Raw genomic sequence first — 15,501 nt, forward strand, 5'->3', positions numbered from 1 at the left:
CACGCGGCCTCCTCCCGCACCCGCAGAGAGAGCTCCTCCCCCGGAACTCCCTCCTACTGTACTTCCCCAACCAATGGGAACTCTCCAGGAGTTCCATAGCCGGCCTAGGTGAACAGCAGGAGTCCAATATCCATATGAATGCAAATCTTAACATAATCATATCATCTCAATGGCTAGCTGGCGTCACCTTTCGACCAAAAATGCCATGCATCATATACTTGGCTCTTAGCAGGATAATTAAAAATTAAAAACAAAACAACAAAATGAATACCCCAAGCTTGTACCTTGGAGTCAGAACATCTAACCTCCATATCACAAGACCATTAGCTGAAGAGCAGGTGTTCCAGACAGTCCTTCAACTCCTCACCTCCATTCCCACCTACTGCATCTGGTGTTGTAAAACTGAAAATCAAAAAATGTTAACCAGTTTCTGAAAAACTTGAATGCCAAGCTAAGGAGTTAATCACCCAACAAAGGGGATAACTTTGAATAAGGAAATGACTTTAACCTCTTTACTTTAAGGTGCTTATCTGTGTATAGGATAAATTTTATAGAGAGTGGCTGGTAGCCAAAAGATTGGTTAAGAGATTGATAGTAGGATTAAATTGTTGATAGTAGAATCAAAGAGAGAAAGTAGATCCGAGAGATCCAACAATGGAGGATTTTTTGGTGGCTGTTCAGATATTGGGGGCAAGAAAAGTAAATTTAGTGCTTATCTCCCACTTTTCCAAAATCTCTTCTTTTTAAGCACTTATCTCTCATCTATTCCATGGGATTCTGGTGGTAGATCAGAATAAACTCATTTCCTCAACTCTGAAGGAGATATGTGTCCCAGGTTGGCTGCTCAGAGTACTCCTTCTCTAGACAGTGTGTTTCATTCACAGACTCATAAAACCCAAAATGAGTGAAAGTCCTTTCTGGAAACCTTTCTCCCAATCCTGATAGGGAGAACGATTTCTTCCTGTAAGTTCTGGGATACCTTGACCACAGGTCATCATACTGCCACAGAGAGAGGGCCTATCAAGAGACAGAACTAAATAGAAATCATTTGAGCCATTGAATCCTCCCATGCTTCTACTAATGGACTTTTATTTGTGAGCTAGGAAATTAACTTTTTTGCTTATGATTGTTTAAATTAAATTTACATCTTTTTAAAAAGGAACTTACTAACAGGGAGTCAGAGATGGTTTAATTTACTTATCAATAAATATTAGATGTTCTACTTAATGAACAATTTAACACCCAGTACAATGGAGATAAAAAGGAATTCAAAGACATGGTCTATATACACCTTAAGATCAACTCCAGAATTGTCACCAATTATCAATGTCATGTGATAGCTCTGGGATTCATTCTTCCATAAAACTAAGGAAAAGGGGGATTGAATTATATTGTTATGGCTTAGGTATGAGAGAATGCAAGAATGTTCAGAGGTGAAATGATTAGATTATGAGAGTTAAAACCTAATTGTGGATTAATCCACTGATATGGATTAACTGTGTGGTAACTGCAGGCAAGAAGGGTGTGCCTAAAGGAAGTAGGTCATTAGGGCACATTGTTTAGGGGTTTATATTTTGTCCCTGGTGAGCAGAGCTCTCTCTCTCTTTCTCGTTTCCTGGCTGACTTGTCCTCAGCTGCTTTCCTCCACCATGCCAGGCAACCAGAATGTTCTGTCTCACCTTGGGCACAGAGCAATGAAGTCAGTTAACCATGAACTGAACCTCTGAAACTGTGAACCACAATAAACTTTTCCTCAAGTTGTTCTTGTCAGGTCTTTTGATCATAGTGATACAAAGCTGACTAAAACATTATATTCTATATTTTCTTAGGCTCTAAAATTTATAAGTTCTTTGACATGACATAGGAGAATTATTGTGTCACTGAAGATTCTAAAATATGGAAGACTGATATGCAAAACTGGTTAAATGAAAAGAGGAAGATAATAAGACTGTGGTGATCATTTAGAAGGAATCTTTTCTTCAGCCTGATCTAGGCAATAGGCAAGAATTGTGGAGGGGAGGATGAACATTAAAAACATTAGCAAAAAGTAACAATTTAATGCCTGTATGTACAGAATACAGATGAGTCAAGTTTGCTAGTTTGGGATTTTAAAAGAATAAAAAAAATATTTAACAAAGTCAAGGCCATTGGTTCATTGAGCATAAGTATTGGGAGAGAATTAACATGCTGAATCTAAGCTATTGATATATATTAAAATAGAGCATGAAAATTTGAACTTGAAAATAAGAACTGAAGTTCAAGTGGGAAATCAGGGTTTGAGTGATAATTATAAGAATCATTGAACATAGAGGAAATCGTCAAAGTCCTGTGAGTGAAGAAAGAAAATCCATAAAAGAAAAAACATGATTAGTTTTCTTATTAATAGCAAAAATGTTAAAATTATCTTGCTTTTTTTTGGGGGGGAGGGCAGTACTAGGAATTGGACTCAAATACACCCGACCACTGAACCGCATCCCCAGCTCTATTTTGTATTTTATTTAGAGACAGGGCTCACTGAGTTGCTTAGTGCCTCACTCTTGCTGAGGCTAACTTTGAACCCACAATCCTCCTGTCTCAGCCTCCCAAGCCACTGGGATTATAGGCATGTGCCACTGCACCCAGCCAAAATTGAATTTCTTAAGCCATTAATCTTAATTTATAAATGCTATTAGTCTGTCTATAAATCTCATAATCTTTCCATAAAAATATAGACACTTTCACTTATGCTCTGCTAATTCACAAGCTAAACAGACTAAATACTCCTTAAAATATTTAATGATTTGCATATTCAACTAATCAAATTTTTCTCAGACATTTTAAACTACAATTACAAAATCTAACCAGTGAAATCCATAAGCATTTATGTAACTCCAGCAAATCTAATACTAATATACATGTGCAAAATTCTCTCAAATGTTTCATACATTTCAATAGCTGATGAAGCACACATGGCTACAATAATTCAACGTTCACAGAAATCATGAAACTGTATGATTCTAACATCTTTACATTAAAGATTACAAACTGTGGTAGACATGGAGATGTTGCCACTCCAATCCTCCTTCAAGAAAGGACTTGCTATCCTGCTTGGGGACAGGTATTGTGATCAGCAGGTGTCCTCCAGCTAACTTTTTCAGGACGCGCTCAGCAGCAGTCTCACCCTTCCCAGGGTAGCCCACTTCTACTAACAAAGGGAGGGTACAAGGAAGAGGTATAAAGACCTGGGATGGGACACTATGACCCACAATACTGGCTCCAGAGCTTCGTGTCTAATTATCTGCTTCTGTAAAACCGAACGACAATAGAAACAATAGAAACTAAAGCAAGCAATCAAGAATTGCCATCTCAGATGTCCTACAGCAACCAAGGCTACAAATCTGAAATATTAGTTGAAAATTGTCACTAATCCATTGTGTCTTATTCACAATGATTTTCTTCCCTACATAAATTAAATTTGTGCATGCATACACCTTATGGTTCCCACAAAAACACTGCCCTGAATAGTCTCTACTACTAATTAGTTTGGGGAACTTAAGTTATTCACCTCTCTATGCTCAATGTCCTTACCTGTAAAAAAGGTCTGATCTTAAGGTTTGAAGAGTAAATAAGTTAATACATTAAAAAGTGTATAAAATGGCTCATATTATGTACTCAGTAAATGCTAACTATAATCATCATTGATCTGAGTTCTATTTGTGCATATTTTATATGTCTTATCAACCAACATTTTATAATTTTACAAAGCAATTAAAGAAAAAGTCTTTAGATAATAAAGACCCTTAATTATCAGCCTTTTCAGATTTTAGTGAAGTCCTATACTTTGGTCGAACTTATTCAACTTTACCATTTGGAGTGCCTGGCTCATTTGTTTTATTTTTGATGGTACCAGGTATTGAACCCACCATATCACACATGCTAGACAAGTGTTCTACCACTGAGCTCTATCCCCAGCCCCATTGGCTGAATTTATTTCAAACACTATTTTCCCTACCAGTTTAATGTTTTGGGTTTCCCAATTCATGAAGACATAAACTAGATGTCTAAGGATTACATGGGGAGCATACACGTAAAGGGCTTTTTTAAATATAAAACACAAAAATATAGCATTCTAATATTGTTCTGAAGCTATATAACTCCTGGAATGGCAAAATCAGATTCTTTCAAAGTAAAACAATGCCCCCTTCTCAAAAATCATCTCCATTAAAATGGAATCAATTTAAAAGGAATTTTAAAATAATAATGATAACAGATGGACAGCCTACTACAGAGCAAGATGAACATGTTGAAAAGGTCTTTAAAACATTTGGAACTAAATGTCAATCCTAGGAAATAATCCACGCAGTTCTGAAAATTGTGTTTAGGGTTAGGCCCCTTTCAGCACCTAAAATGTTTGATCACATATCAAAGAAGTACATTAAGAAAAACAGAAGCTGCCCTAGATTTTGACCCCAAGTTAGGACTATTTTGACGCGTAGGTAGTGTTTAAAATTGGGATCCAATTTTCATTAAGTCATTTTCACGGAGCTTCAAAAGCTTAAAATACTGGGAACGCGACCCACAGTTAACACTACCATACTTTACCAACCCCACCCATATTCGTTTCAAGAGGCCAATTTGGGAAAGGTTCCAAGGCTCCAAGAATCTCCCAGAAAATGGAAGGGCAGCCCGTAGACTTTGGCGATGCTGTTTTTTAAAACGGGAGAGCAGCCGGCAAATGATAATTCCAGGGAGGGTCGGCCGCTAGTGGGAGGTGCGGACAGTGGACAGCGGGACAGTACCCCGAGGCCAGAGCCCACCTGGGCCTCCCCGCCATCCTGGCTGTCTCGGCTGTGCCCGGGACCCGACACGCCGACGTCGGTTGTGGGGCCGAGGAGCGAGCAGAGGAGTTTCTTCCCAGATTCCTCCGGGAAACCCAGGTAAAAAGATAGCGGGCGCACGTCCTGGGCCTGGGGCGCGGCCTGGGGGAACAAAGCGGTGGAGAAGACCTGCGCGCCCTCGGGGCCGCAGCAGATCCACACTAATCACCCAGACTCAGGCCGATGAAAATGCAGATTCCCGGCCGCTCCAGTCTGACAGGTCATCAACTCTATCTGGCTGCACCCTGGAATCTGCATTCTAAACTAGAGCTCGAGCCGTCCGCAGGCCAGGGAAGTTTGGGAACAATCGCTTCACGGCCGGCCGCACCGCTATCTCACCATCCCAGCGTTGGCAGGGTAGCGACGCAACCCAGCCTGGTCCTTTCCGTTAGTCCCGCCCCGCTGCTCAGCGCGGATTGGTGACGGGGAGAAGCTCTGCCGCTGATTGGGCAGCGGCGGAGTCGCTCCTGGAGACCGTAGGGTCGGCTGCTCTAGAGTGCTAAATTTATCTTCAGACCAGGACCGCGCCAGCAGCGAATCGGATCTCTATGGAGGTGGCATAGGCGGTATCCCTGATCTGAGAGCATCACCCCGTCCCCGCATCCTTCTTTCCTCTGTTTTGTTTTTTGCCCCCCTCCCCCTCCCTCCTCCCTCCAGTCCGCGACGACTGGCTCTTGACCCCCTTCAGGCCTCGGTGAAGGTGAGAAGCAGAGGCGCCAACCGCGGCTGAACGGCGCGCTCTGAAATGGCCGCTGCCTTGAGCTGTCTAAAATGGCGGTCGCAGGCACAGCTGGGGACCGCGGCGCTGCTGTGCAGCCCAGCCGCGGCCAAGGCCGTTGTCTCCAACGCAGGTGGAGAGGCAGTAGAGAGAAGGCGTTGGATGCTGAAACGAATTCATGTGGTCATTAGCGGAGGCGACCGTCAGGGACGCGAGAGAAGTCCTGAGGCGAGGGTGGGCAGGGACAGGAAGCACGCCCCCAGACGGGGTGGTCTGCGGGCGGCGCGCACCTGTGATAGGGAGGCGCCGAGGGTGGCTGGCCCGGCCACACGTCGAGATAACCGTGTAGAAAAGCACGTAGGTGCCGGCAGAGCTGCCCTCACGCACTCCAGCCTAGCCTTTGTGATTGGCCTGCTCTCCTGCCCCGACGGGGGGTGTTCACAGCTGGAACCGCCTGCGGGTGGATGCGACAGGGTGACTTACCTGTCAGTTTAGTCAGAGGAAGAGAGACGTTTTCCCACCTTTTCAATGAAAACTTTCCTCAAGGGAGTAGAGATTCTTTGTCCTCAGGTGCTTTGGGGAAGCCCCTCTGTAGAGCTAGGGATGAGGCCCTCCTATGAAAACGAGGCTTCGTGCTCTTGGGTGTCTTCTGACGGCGAGGGAGAGGCATCCTAACCCCAGATAACCCCGCCGCTCCACGGAGGTCTCTGGCTAAATCCAAATTGAAACTGAAAGAAGAATCTGCGCTTTTATTTTCAATAAGAAATAGGATTTTTGTGCTGCTGCCAGTTTCCAGCTGTTGACTTCCTGGCAGTTATAGCCCAACTCCTGGTCCTTTTTTTTTTTTTTTTTTTTTTGGTCCTTGGGGAATTAAAAGAGTACTCGAGAACACGCTAGGCATGTGGGCTATGTAGTCAAACTTTTGGGACTTTGTTCTTGGTTCTTAGAAGATGTGTTAACTTAGTAGATACTTAACTCCTCCTTATTGATAAAGTGGAGTTAATAGCCCCTGGCTCTCGTTTGAGGATTAGACAAACTGATCTGTATTAGAATTTGAGCACAGCTACTTGCACATAGTAAATAATGATTGCTCAATAAACCTTAATTGCCTTGAGAAATTGCTTGTTGAGGGGACAAAAACTAATTGTAGCCAAAGGTATATTTCATATAACACTTCCGTGTATAATTCCATGTTAGATTTGGTGCTTCATTTTAGAGACATTAAGAAGAGGCTTTGCTTGAGTTCAGTTTTCCTAGTTTTTTGTTTGTTTGTTTTGTTTTGTTTTGTTTTTGGGGGGGGCCTGTTTTTTGTTTGTTTTTGTTTTTTGGTGGTGCTGGAGATTGAACCCAGGGCCTTATGCATGCTAGGATAGCACTCTTTTAATTGAGTTATATCTCCAGCTGGTGGTTTTGTTTTTGATGTATTTTTTTGAAGTCAGTGGGTAGGGAAGCATTTCAAAGCGGTGAAATTGCCAAAGTATTAAAGAAGATGAAAATATTCACAGTTTTACTTTGCTAGATGCTAGGCATCTTCTGTTTCAGTCCAAGAGCAACATTGCAATGAAGAACTGTTAATATTGCCTAGATCTAAAATTTATTATGATGAATGCTCATCTTAGAAGTTTGTAGTTAATTCTGCTTGTTGCAATGTCTAATTTTAATTTTTCTCATTTTAGGCTTTTGGTTACTCCCCTTTCCACCCCATCCCTTAATTTTATTCTTTTGAAGAGTCTACATTTCAAGCTGCCAAGGTGGAGAGCGTGATTGCAGAAGGAAGTACTCCTCATTTCAGGTATCTTACCCACTAGCATTTTGATTCAGGACCTAACATGAGATTATAAGGCTTATTCTGTGACCAAGATTATAAAAGTTTGAATCAAAAGTAGGTGCATTTTTATAGACACAATTTGTATGTTTTAAGTTACAAAGTTAACTTTAAAAAATAGTATTTATTAGAGGTTCTTAAGTTTGTATTACTCTTTTAATTTTGCTTTTTATTATATGAGAAGAAACCTTTTAAAATGATAGTTTACGTTTCCTTTAGTTTCTAGTTGGGTTTTCACCTATAGTATAATGGAATCCAGAATAATCAATAAAAATATACATTACTTTGGGGGCTGGAGTTGTAACTCAGTGGTAGAGGGTTTGTCTTGCACATAGGAGGCACTGGGTTCAATCCTCAGCACCACATAAAAACAAATAAAGATTGTATCCATAAAATATATATATATATATATATACACACATACATACATACACACACATATACACACACACACACACATTACTTTGAGTCTTAAGTTGGATAATGTAAACATATATGTAATTTTTTAAGTCCAGAGAAATAATACCTAATTTTTGGTCTATAGTTCATTGTGAACACAAATATACAGGATACAGTAGAACTCTGTCTTGCAATGCTTTCAACAGTGTTTTTTGTTTTGTTTTGTTTTAAGTTGTAGATAGACACAATGCCTTTATTTATTTTTATGTTGTGCCAAGGATCAAACCCAGTCAGTGCCTCACACGTGCCAGGCAAGTACTCAACCACTGAGCCACAGCCCCAGCCCTGAACAGTGAATGTTTTTAATATAGCTCATGAGAATTCTTGCCAGCCCTAAAGAGAGACTTTGGATGTATGATTATATCAACACTTAGTACATCTAAGGCCATTAGTAAAACTAAAGAGATTCTAAGATAAACCATGAGATGGGATTGGTAAATTATGGCCTGTGCTCTCTGTTCTTGAACATAAAGTTTTATTGGAATACACCCATGCCCATTCTTTTGTGTATGGGTTATGGCTGCAGTCATGCTACAGCTATGGAGTTGAGTAGTACAACAAAGACTATGGCCCACAAAACCAAAAATATTTACTATGCAGCCCTTTCCAAAATGTTCACCAACCTTAGAAATAATCTTATTAACTATTATATCTTTGTTCAACGATCCTCAGGCTTTTTATAGCATGTTAATATTCCAAGTGTTTTGATAAAAAGATTGCTACTAGCAATAATTTTAATAGTTTATTTTAATGTAAATTTATTTAAATATAAGTTTAATACTACTAAACTCATTTCTATAGCTTTTATTTTTATGTGATAATCTACCTTTTAAGAAAGGTGTGCCATACCTGAGAGCACCAGGAAGTCGCATGAGAGATCACCTGATAAACGAACGTGTGATGTTCCATCTGCGCATTGATGCATAGGCAGCATTTACAAATTAACTGATGTGTTACTGTGTATCATCTCTCCTCCTCTTTGTATCCTGTCTTATAATTTCAACACATTTGTGATACTCAATGTTTATTCTAAATTAACCATGTTTTGTACCACAAATTCATTGCCCATGGATCTTTTGCTGAAACAAGGAAATCTTAAACAAGAAGTAGAATCTTTTTGTTACCAAATTGTATCTGAATCAAATGATCAAAAGGTTGGAATATTACAAAGTGAAGATGAACAGTTGCAGCCTTCGGTTTCTAAAAAATCAGAAGGTGAGCTTTCCAGGGTCAAATTTATGTCTAATTCCAACAAAATAACATTTAGTAAAAAACCAAAAAGAAGAAAATATGATGAAAGTTATTTGTCTTTTGGATTTACTTACTTTGGAAATAGAGATGCGCCTCATGCTCAGTGTGTATTATGTAAAAAAATTTTATCAAATAGCTCTTTAGCTCCTAGTAAGCTTCGAAGACATTTGGAAACTAAACATGCCGCATATAAAGACAAAGATATAAGCTTTTTCAAGCAGCATCTTGATTCACCTGAAAATAATAAACCCCCAGCACCTAAAATTGTCAATACAGATAATGAAAGTGCTACAGAGGCATCATACAATGTAAGTTACCATATAGCCCTGAGTGGAGAGGCTCATACTATTGGAGAATTGCTTATCAAACCTTGTGCAAAAGATGTAGTGATGCGAATGTTTGACGAACAATATAGTAAAAAAATAGATGCAGTACAACTATCAAACAGTACTGTTGCTCGAAGAATTAAGGATCTGGCTGCTGATATTGAAGAAGAGCTTGTTTGTAGACTGAAAATATGTGATGGGTTTTCACTACAACTAGATGAATCAGCTGATGTTTCAGGACTTGCTGTGCTGCTTGTGTTTATTCGTTATAGGTTTAATAAGTCTATTGAGGAAGACCTCCTTTTATGTGAATCTTTGCAAAGTAATGCTACTGGTGAAGAAATATTCAACTGCATCAACAGTTTTATGCAAAAACATGAAATTGAATGGGAAAAATGTGTCGATGTTTGTAGTGATGCTTCTAGGGCAGTAGATGGGAAAATTGCTGAGGCTGTCGCTTTGATAAAATATGTGGCTCCTGAAAGCACTAGTAGTCACTGCCTATTATATCGACATGCACTAGCAGTTAAAGTAATGCCTACATCTCTAAAAAATGTGCTAGATCAAGCAGTACAAATCATCAATTATATTAAAGCTCGGCCACATCAATCCAGACTACTAAAAATTTTATGTGAAGAAATGGGTGCTCAGCACACAGCACTTCTTCTAAATACAGAGGTAAGGTGGCTTTCACGAGGTAAAGTTCTTGTAAGACTTTTTGAGCTTCGGCGTGAACTACTGGTTTTCATGGATTCTGCTTTTCGACTATCTGATTGTATAACAAATTCATCCTGGCTGCTAAGACTTGCATATCTTGCAGATATTTTTACTAAATTAAATGAGGTTAATCTGTCAATGCAAGGGAAAAATGTGACAGTTTTTACAGTGTTTGATAAAATGTCATCATTGTTAAGAAAATTAGAATTTTGGGCCTCATCTGTAGAAGAAGAAAACTTTGATTGTTTTCCTACACTCAGTGACTTTTTGACTGAAGTTAATTCTACAGTTGATAAAGATATTTGCAGTGCCATTGTACAGCACCTAAGGGGTTTGCGCTCTGCTCTTATAAAATATTTTCCTGTGACAAATGACAATAATGCTTGGGTTAGAAATCCATTTACAGTAACTGTTAAACCAGCTTCATTAGTAGCACTAGATTATGAGAGCCTAATTGATTTAACATCTGATTCTCAGGTGAAACAAAATTTCAGTGAACTTTCACTAAATGATTTTTGGAGTAGCCTAATTCAAGAGTATCCAAGCATTGCAAGGCGTGCAGTTCGTGTACTTCTTCCTTTTGCAACAATGCACCTGTGTGAAACAGGATTTTCATATTATGCTGCAACAAAAACAAAATATAGGAAAAGACTTGATGCTGCACCTCACATGCGGATCCGACTTAGTAACATTACACCTAATATTAAACGGATATGTGATAAAAAGACACAAAAACACTGTTCTCATTAAAATTGGAAGGTTTTGCATGTCCCTTGATTACCAAATGTAACATGAAAATAAAAGATGATTTACTTCATCTCTAGTATTTGAGATTTTAAATAAAGTTATTCAAGATTTTTTATACTACATAGATGTTAAGAAAACTAAAGAATCAAAAAAAAAATAAACGTACTTGTTGGCTTTTTTTTTTTTTTTTTTTTTGACATTGTAATCTCAAGGATATTTCTGGTCTTAACTGGGAAATGATGGTCCACAAGATAAAATTCCAGTTTCTCATAATAACATACCTCCTCAGGATCTATCTCATCCCTACCCATTTTTCTAGCCATGCTTTCCTTGCAACTCTCTAGCCCCAGGGAACATCTTGTCACTCTTTAAACAAATCACACTGTTGCATGTTTTCAGGTCTAAAAAAACTATTTCATCTCCATCTTGCTTTCTGATAGACTCCTATTTGCTTTTCAGTATGCAGTGCTATTCTAGTTTTGTTTTTGTTTTCAGTTATTCTGTTAACTAGAATTCGGTGTGGTCATTATGCAGAAGTCACTGAAGAATGTCATAGTTATGTGATTCAAGCTGCACTATTGAGGAAGAGGAAAAGAAGTAGGGAGAATATTTTCAGATATTTTGTTTCCAGTTCCAAATAGATTATTGCAAATTCCATATACTGTATTCTAAATTAATGAGACTTTTCTGTATAGTACTTGAAGATGATTAAACTTTAACTCCTTATCAGTTTATTCTTGTAATACTATAAAAGGCTCCTGCTGTCTGGACTACTTTTCCCCTATCACATGATACAACACAGGCCCACCATCTGAATGTTAAATATTTTGTTTTGCTCCTATGGTCAAGAGCCATTATTTATTTAACCTCTCTTATTGAAACCTAACCTACTCCACTATTTAACCAGCTGACTACACCATTCTGAACTTTCTTGAACCTCAGTTATCTGTAAGATTATAATTGTCTCTTTTGAAGATTATTATGAAGATTGGATGAGACTATCTAAAAAACTCCTACAGTGGGTGATCAGGAGTAAGTGTACAACTTATGTTACTTCTCCACCACATCTAACTATGTTCCAGTTAAATTTGACTCACTTCACCCTTCTAATCTGAGTTTTTATTCTCTAGAGACTCAACAGTTTCCCTGGCCATAGGACCTATCCTGACCAAGGCAGTAAGATTAAACATTTCTAGCCCAGGCTTTTTCCCTGTCACCTTATTAAATACCTTTTTACTTGTCAGGTGCTTTAGTAGGGGCTTTGTATATTATCAGTAATCTTTACAAACCTTGGGATTTAGGTAATTTTGGACTTACCCAAGGTCACACAGTAAATGAAATTTAGTTTAAAATAAGTCTTTCCAAAGATGGAATTTTTTTTCAGTCATTACCTTGCAGACTTTTCTGATACCATCAAAGAGTGACTTGGGTGTATAACCTAAAACTCCCTATTAAAATCTGGATTTTTTTTTAAATCTGTTTTCTTCTGAATTCATCCAAAATTAGCTATCTAATTTTTGATAGACATGAATGTCATTTTCATGTATAAATTATATGAGTGCCTATTTTCATGTAAGAATATGGATTAAATTGCTATCAAGTAAATTCCCCAGAATGGTACATCATAACTGCTCATACATACAATACTGTTTATGTACTAACTCCAGAATTAAATATGCCCTAGATTGAGAAGTTTGTTCAGTGCCATGTCTGTCTGGCTCAGACTTGAAGTCTGATCACTAGACTCCATGCAACTGCGGAACCTGAGCTCTTGATTAGATAGACAGTATCCTCTATTTAGGATGTCATTCTCTTAAGATGAGCTCTCTTATGTTCCAACCTTTTTCTTCTAACATCCTCCTCTGGGAATCTATAGATTCCTGCACTTAAATCCAATTTCACAATTGGGATCCTGTCATCTATTACTAGATATTGCTGATGCTACCCAACTTTGATGCCAATTCCACTTGTTTATAATTTACCAGGACTTTTCTATGGGTTGTGAGGCTAGTAAGAACAGGGTTTTAACACCTAAAGGTGGGTCTGGTACCTGCTGTATGATAGGTAAGTCTACTTCCTGACAGCAACTATCTAAATTAACCTAGTATAGTTACCATGATAGAATCCAGAAACAATATTCTTTTCAGGTTATGTTTAACATAACCTGCCCTTCAGAATTGGCTTTCTCTTCTATAAAAAGCAAAGTAAGCAGCACTGCCATCCTACTAACAGTCCGTTGGTTACCCTTCTGCCAGACAGCATCCCCAAGACTGACACTAGAGCTTCTAACTGGAGCTAGCAGGAATTCTCTGAAAACTTTTCACACAAAAAAGAACTACTATTAAAGAAGATATGGGAGACATTTCACTGAATAATAGAAGAGCTATTTGGGTCTAACTGATATTCTTGAGGTACCCTCAAGTGATAGCTACCCTCCTTGCCTATCAATGAAACAGTAAAGTTCTGATGTGCCCAAGCCCAAAGGACTCTAACCTTATTCCCTGTATTTCAAGTAATTGGCTTTAATGAATATGTTTTTTGTTGTTGTTGTTGTTCAACTTTCCTTACCCCACTGCACTTAATAATAACACACTCATAAGCTCTCGGTAGCTAAGGCTTCTTTGGGTCATTTGTAAAACTTCACAAATATCTAATCATGAAAGGTACTTAGTGAATTTTATATCTTAGCTTAAAAAGTAAAGTATTAAGGTGAGATATAATTCATACTTTATTATGAAAATTAACATGACCCCTAGCTTTACTTAAACAGAAAAGGCAGTGATTAACTGGACTTTGTCTATCATGGACTTCAAAGTCAACATTTATTTAATCTCCCCTGTTGCCAAGAATCCATCAGCTATGTAAACCTAAGTACCTCTGGAACTTATCTATGCTTATTTCGTTTTTTAAAGTTGGTATAACGGCACTGTTAATGAGTACAATGGAAAGAATTCTAAAGTGGGTGTCAAGAGATTTGTATTCTGCAACTAATGCCTTAGATAAGTTCATTTCCCTCTCTAGGCCTTAGTTTCTTCATTTAGTAAATGAAAGGGATTGAACTAGAATGAACTCTTAAAAGTTTTTATCCATAAGATCAATATTTATACAACTGAAGATTACAGTGATGATACATGCTCAGTTATTTGAAATAGAACTTTCTTATAAAACAAGCTTTTTCAGTCTTTTATCATAACACTTTCTATTAGCCAAAAGAGAAAATTTTTAAATTGCATCATCATGCATACTTACTGGATGGAAAGAAAGATGAACTTTTGGAAGGGAGACATACTTTTTAGATTTAGAAAATATTGAAGAGGAAACTAAAACATTTCATTAGGCCCTAAGCTAGCTCAGTCAGTAGAGCATGAGACTCTTGAGGCAGTAGTTTCAAACTGGTTTTTTACCATAATCCACAAAAAGAAACTACATTTTGACCCAAGTGTGTGCATGTACACTAATAATAAACTACTAACCTTACGTTTAATTTCGAATTTTACATACTATGTAACTTTTTTAATGATGGTTAGGACCCAGAAATTAATTTCATGATCCATTATTGGCTTATAGCCCCTGTTAAACGTTGATGAGTTATATGCCATTGCCCTTACAGAAAATTGTTCCGAACCTGGATCTAAGCCTATTATGGTATTGTATTGCTCTGATCACAGGAGTAGCAGGTGACCTGATACAGGCCAGTAAAAAGCAAGGACAATTTAGGGAGGCTTTCAAAAGGTGTTTCTTCATTCTGAGGAAAAGATAAATATCCTATGTGTGTAAGAGCTGGAATATTGCAGCTCCCTATCTGCCAGCCTATGGATAAAGACAATGCATAAGAGGGCAACCCAAAAAATTAATGAGATGCCAGAACAATCGGTCACTGCCTTGCCTTTATTTTTGTTGTTGTTACATAGGCAGTAAATGCCCTTTATTAAGAAAATTTAAGTTGGGTTTCCTACTACCATAGGCAAAAATCATCTTAATATAGTGGTCTTGAATTTAGCCAATGAATTACTGAAACCCAGCCATGCCTGTGTCTTATATAACATCACTGTGAGCGAAATGGACTCAAATCAAGACAAAGTTGATGATAGAGTAATGCATTTCTGCATTATTAAATATCCAAAAACAAATCCATACTACACATAAGAAAGATTTAATTAATGATGTTTAAATTCATTTTTCCAATTTTATAATAGAGTATAAAAACGAATACAAGCTTCAAGAGGGCAGGGATGTCGAATTTCTTTGTCACTGTATTTCTTTGCCTCTGTATTCTCCGGGCCTAGAATAATGTCTGATACCTAATAGTTGTTTACTAAAATGTCAAATGTCAGCATTACAGTAATGTGAAAAGGTCTAGGATTGAATCTCAGCTCTCATACTTTCTAATTGTGGAGACTTGTACAAGGTACTGAAGTATCTTCATTGCTTAAGTTTCTTCATCTGTTTTAAGAATATTTTATTCTGTTTTACTCACAGGCCTTCTCTGAGACAAGAGATCCTATTATGTAAAATTATTACGTCATGTGCTATCTCATTACTAAAAATCATTATTTTAATACCAACAGTGTTATAACACAACATTGCCTGGTAGAGATCCTG

General features: G+C 38.1%; 1 protein-coding gene across 5 annotated transcripts; it reads left to right on the top strand.

Moving 5' to 3' along the window:
- The first annotated feature begins 4,629 nt into the window (after positions 1 to 4,629).
- On the top strand, positions 4,630 to 10,969 carry Zbed5 (zinc finger BED-type containing 5). 5 transcript variants are annotated; one of them, XM_058576914.1, is made up of 3 exons: positions 4,898 to 4,916; positions 7,251 to 7,366; positions 8,693 to 10,969. In XM_058576914.1, the coding sequence occupies exon 3, from the start codon at positions 8,899 to 8,901 to the stop codon at positions 10,900 to 10,902; it is 2,004 nt and encodes a 667-aa protein (XP_058432897.1). In that variant the 5' UTR covers positions 4,898 to 4,916; positions 7,251 to 7,366; positions 8,693 to 8,898; the 3' UTR covers positions 10,903 to 10,969. The 5 variants fall into 5 exon arrangements, with proteins under 5 accessions (XP_058432898.1, XP_058432897.1, XP_046294095.1 ...); XM_046438139.2 differs by lacking the exon at positions 4,898 to 4,916 and adding an exon at positions 5,381 to 5,556 and having other exon boundaries at positions 8,660 to 10,969; XM_046438138.2 differs by lacking the exon at positions 4,898 to 4,916 and adding an exon at positions 5,381 to 5,556.
- The last annotated feature ends 4,532 nt before the right edge of the window (positions 10,970 to 15,501 follow it).

The sequence above is a fragment of the Marmota monax genome, unplaced genomic scaffold, assembly GCF_021218885.2.
Source record: "Marmota monax isolate L192 unplaced genomic scaffold, Marmota_monax_Labrador192_F-V1.1 WCK01_AAM20220418_F8-fsc00061, whole genome shotgun sequence".
NCBI classification, from domain to species: Eukaryota; Metazoa; Chordata; class Mammalia; order Rodentia; family Sciuridae; genus Marmota; species Marmota monax.

Bases quoted from the DNA above. Each gene is read 5' to 3' on its own strand.
- Zbed5 (XM_058576914.1), top strand. From the start codon at position 8,899: ATGTTTTGTACCACAAATTCATTGCCCATGGATCTTTTGCTGAAACAA.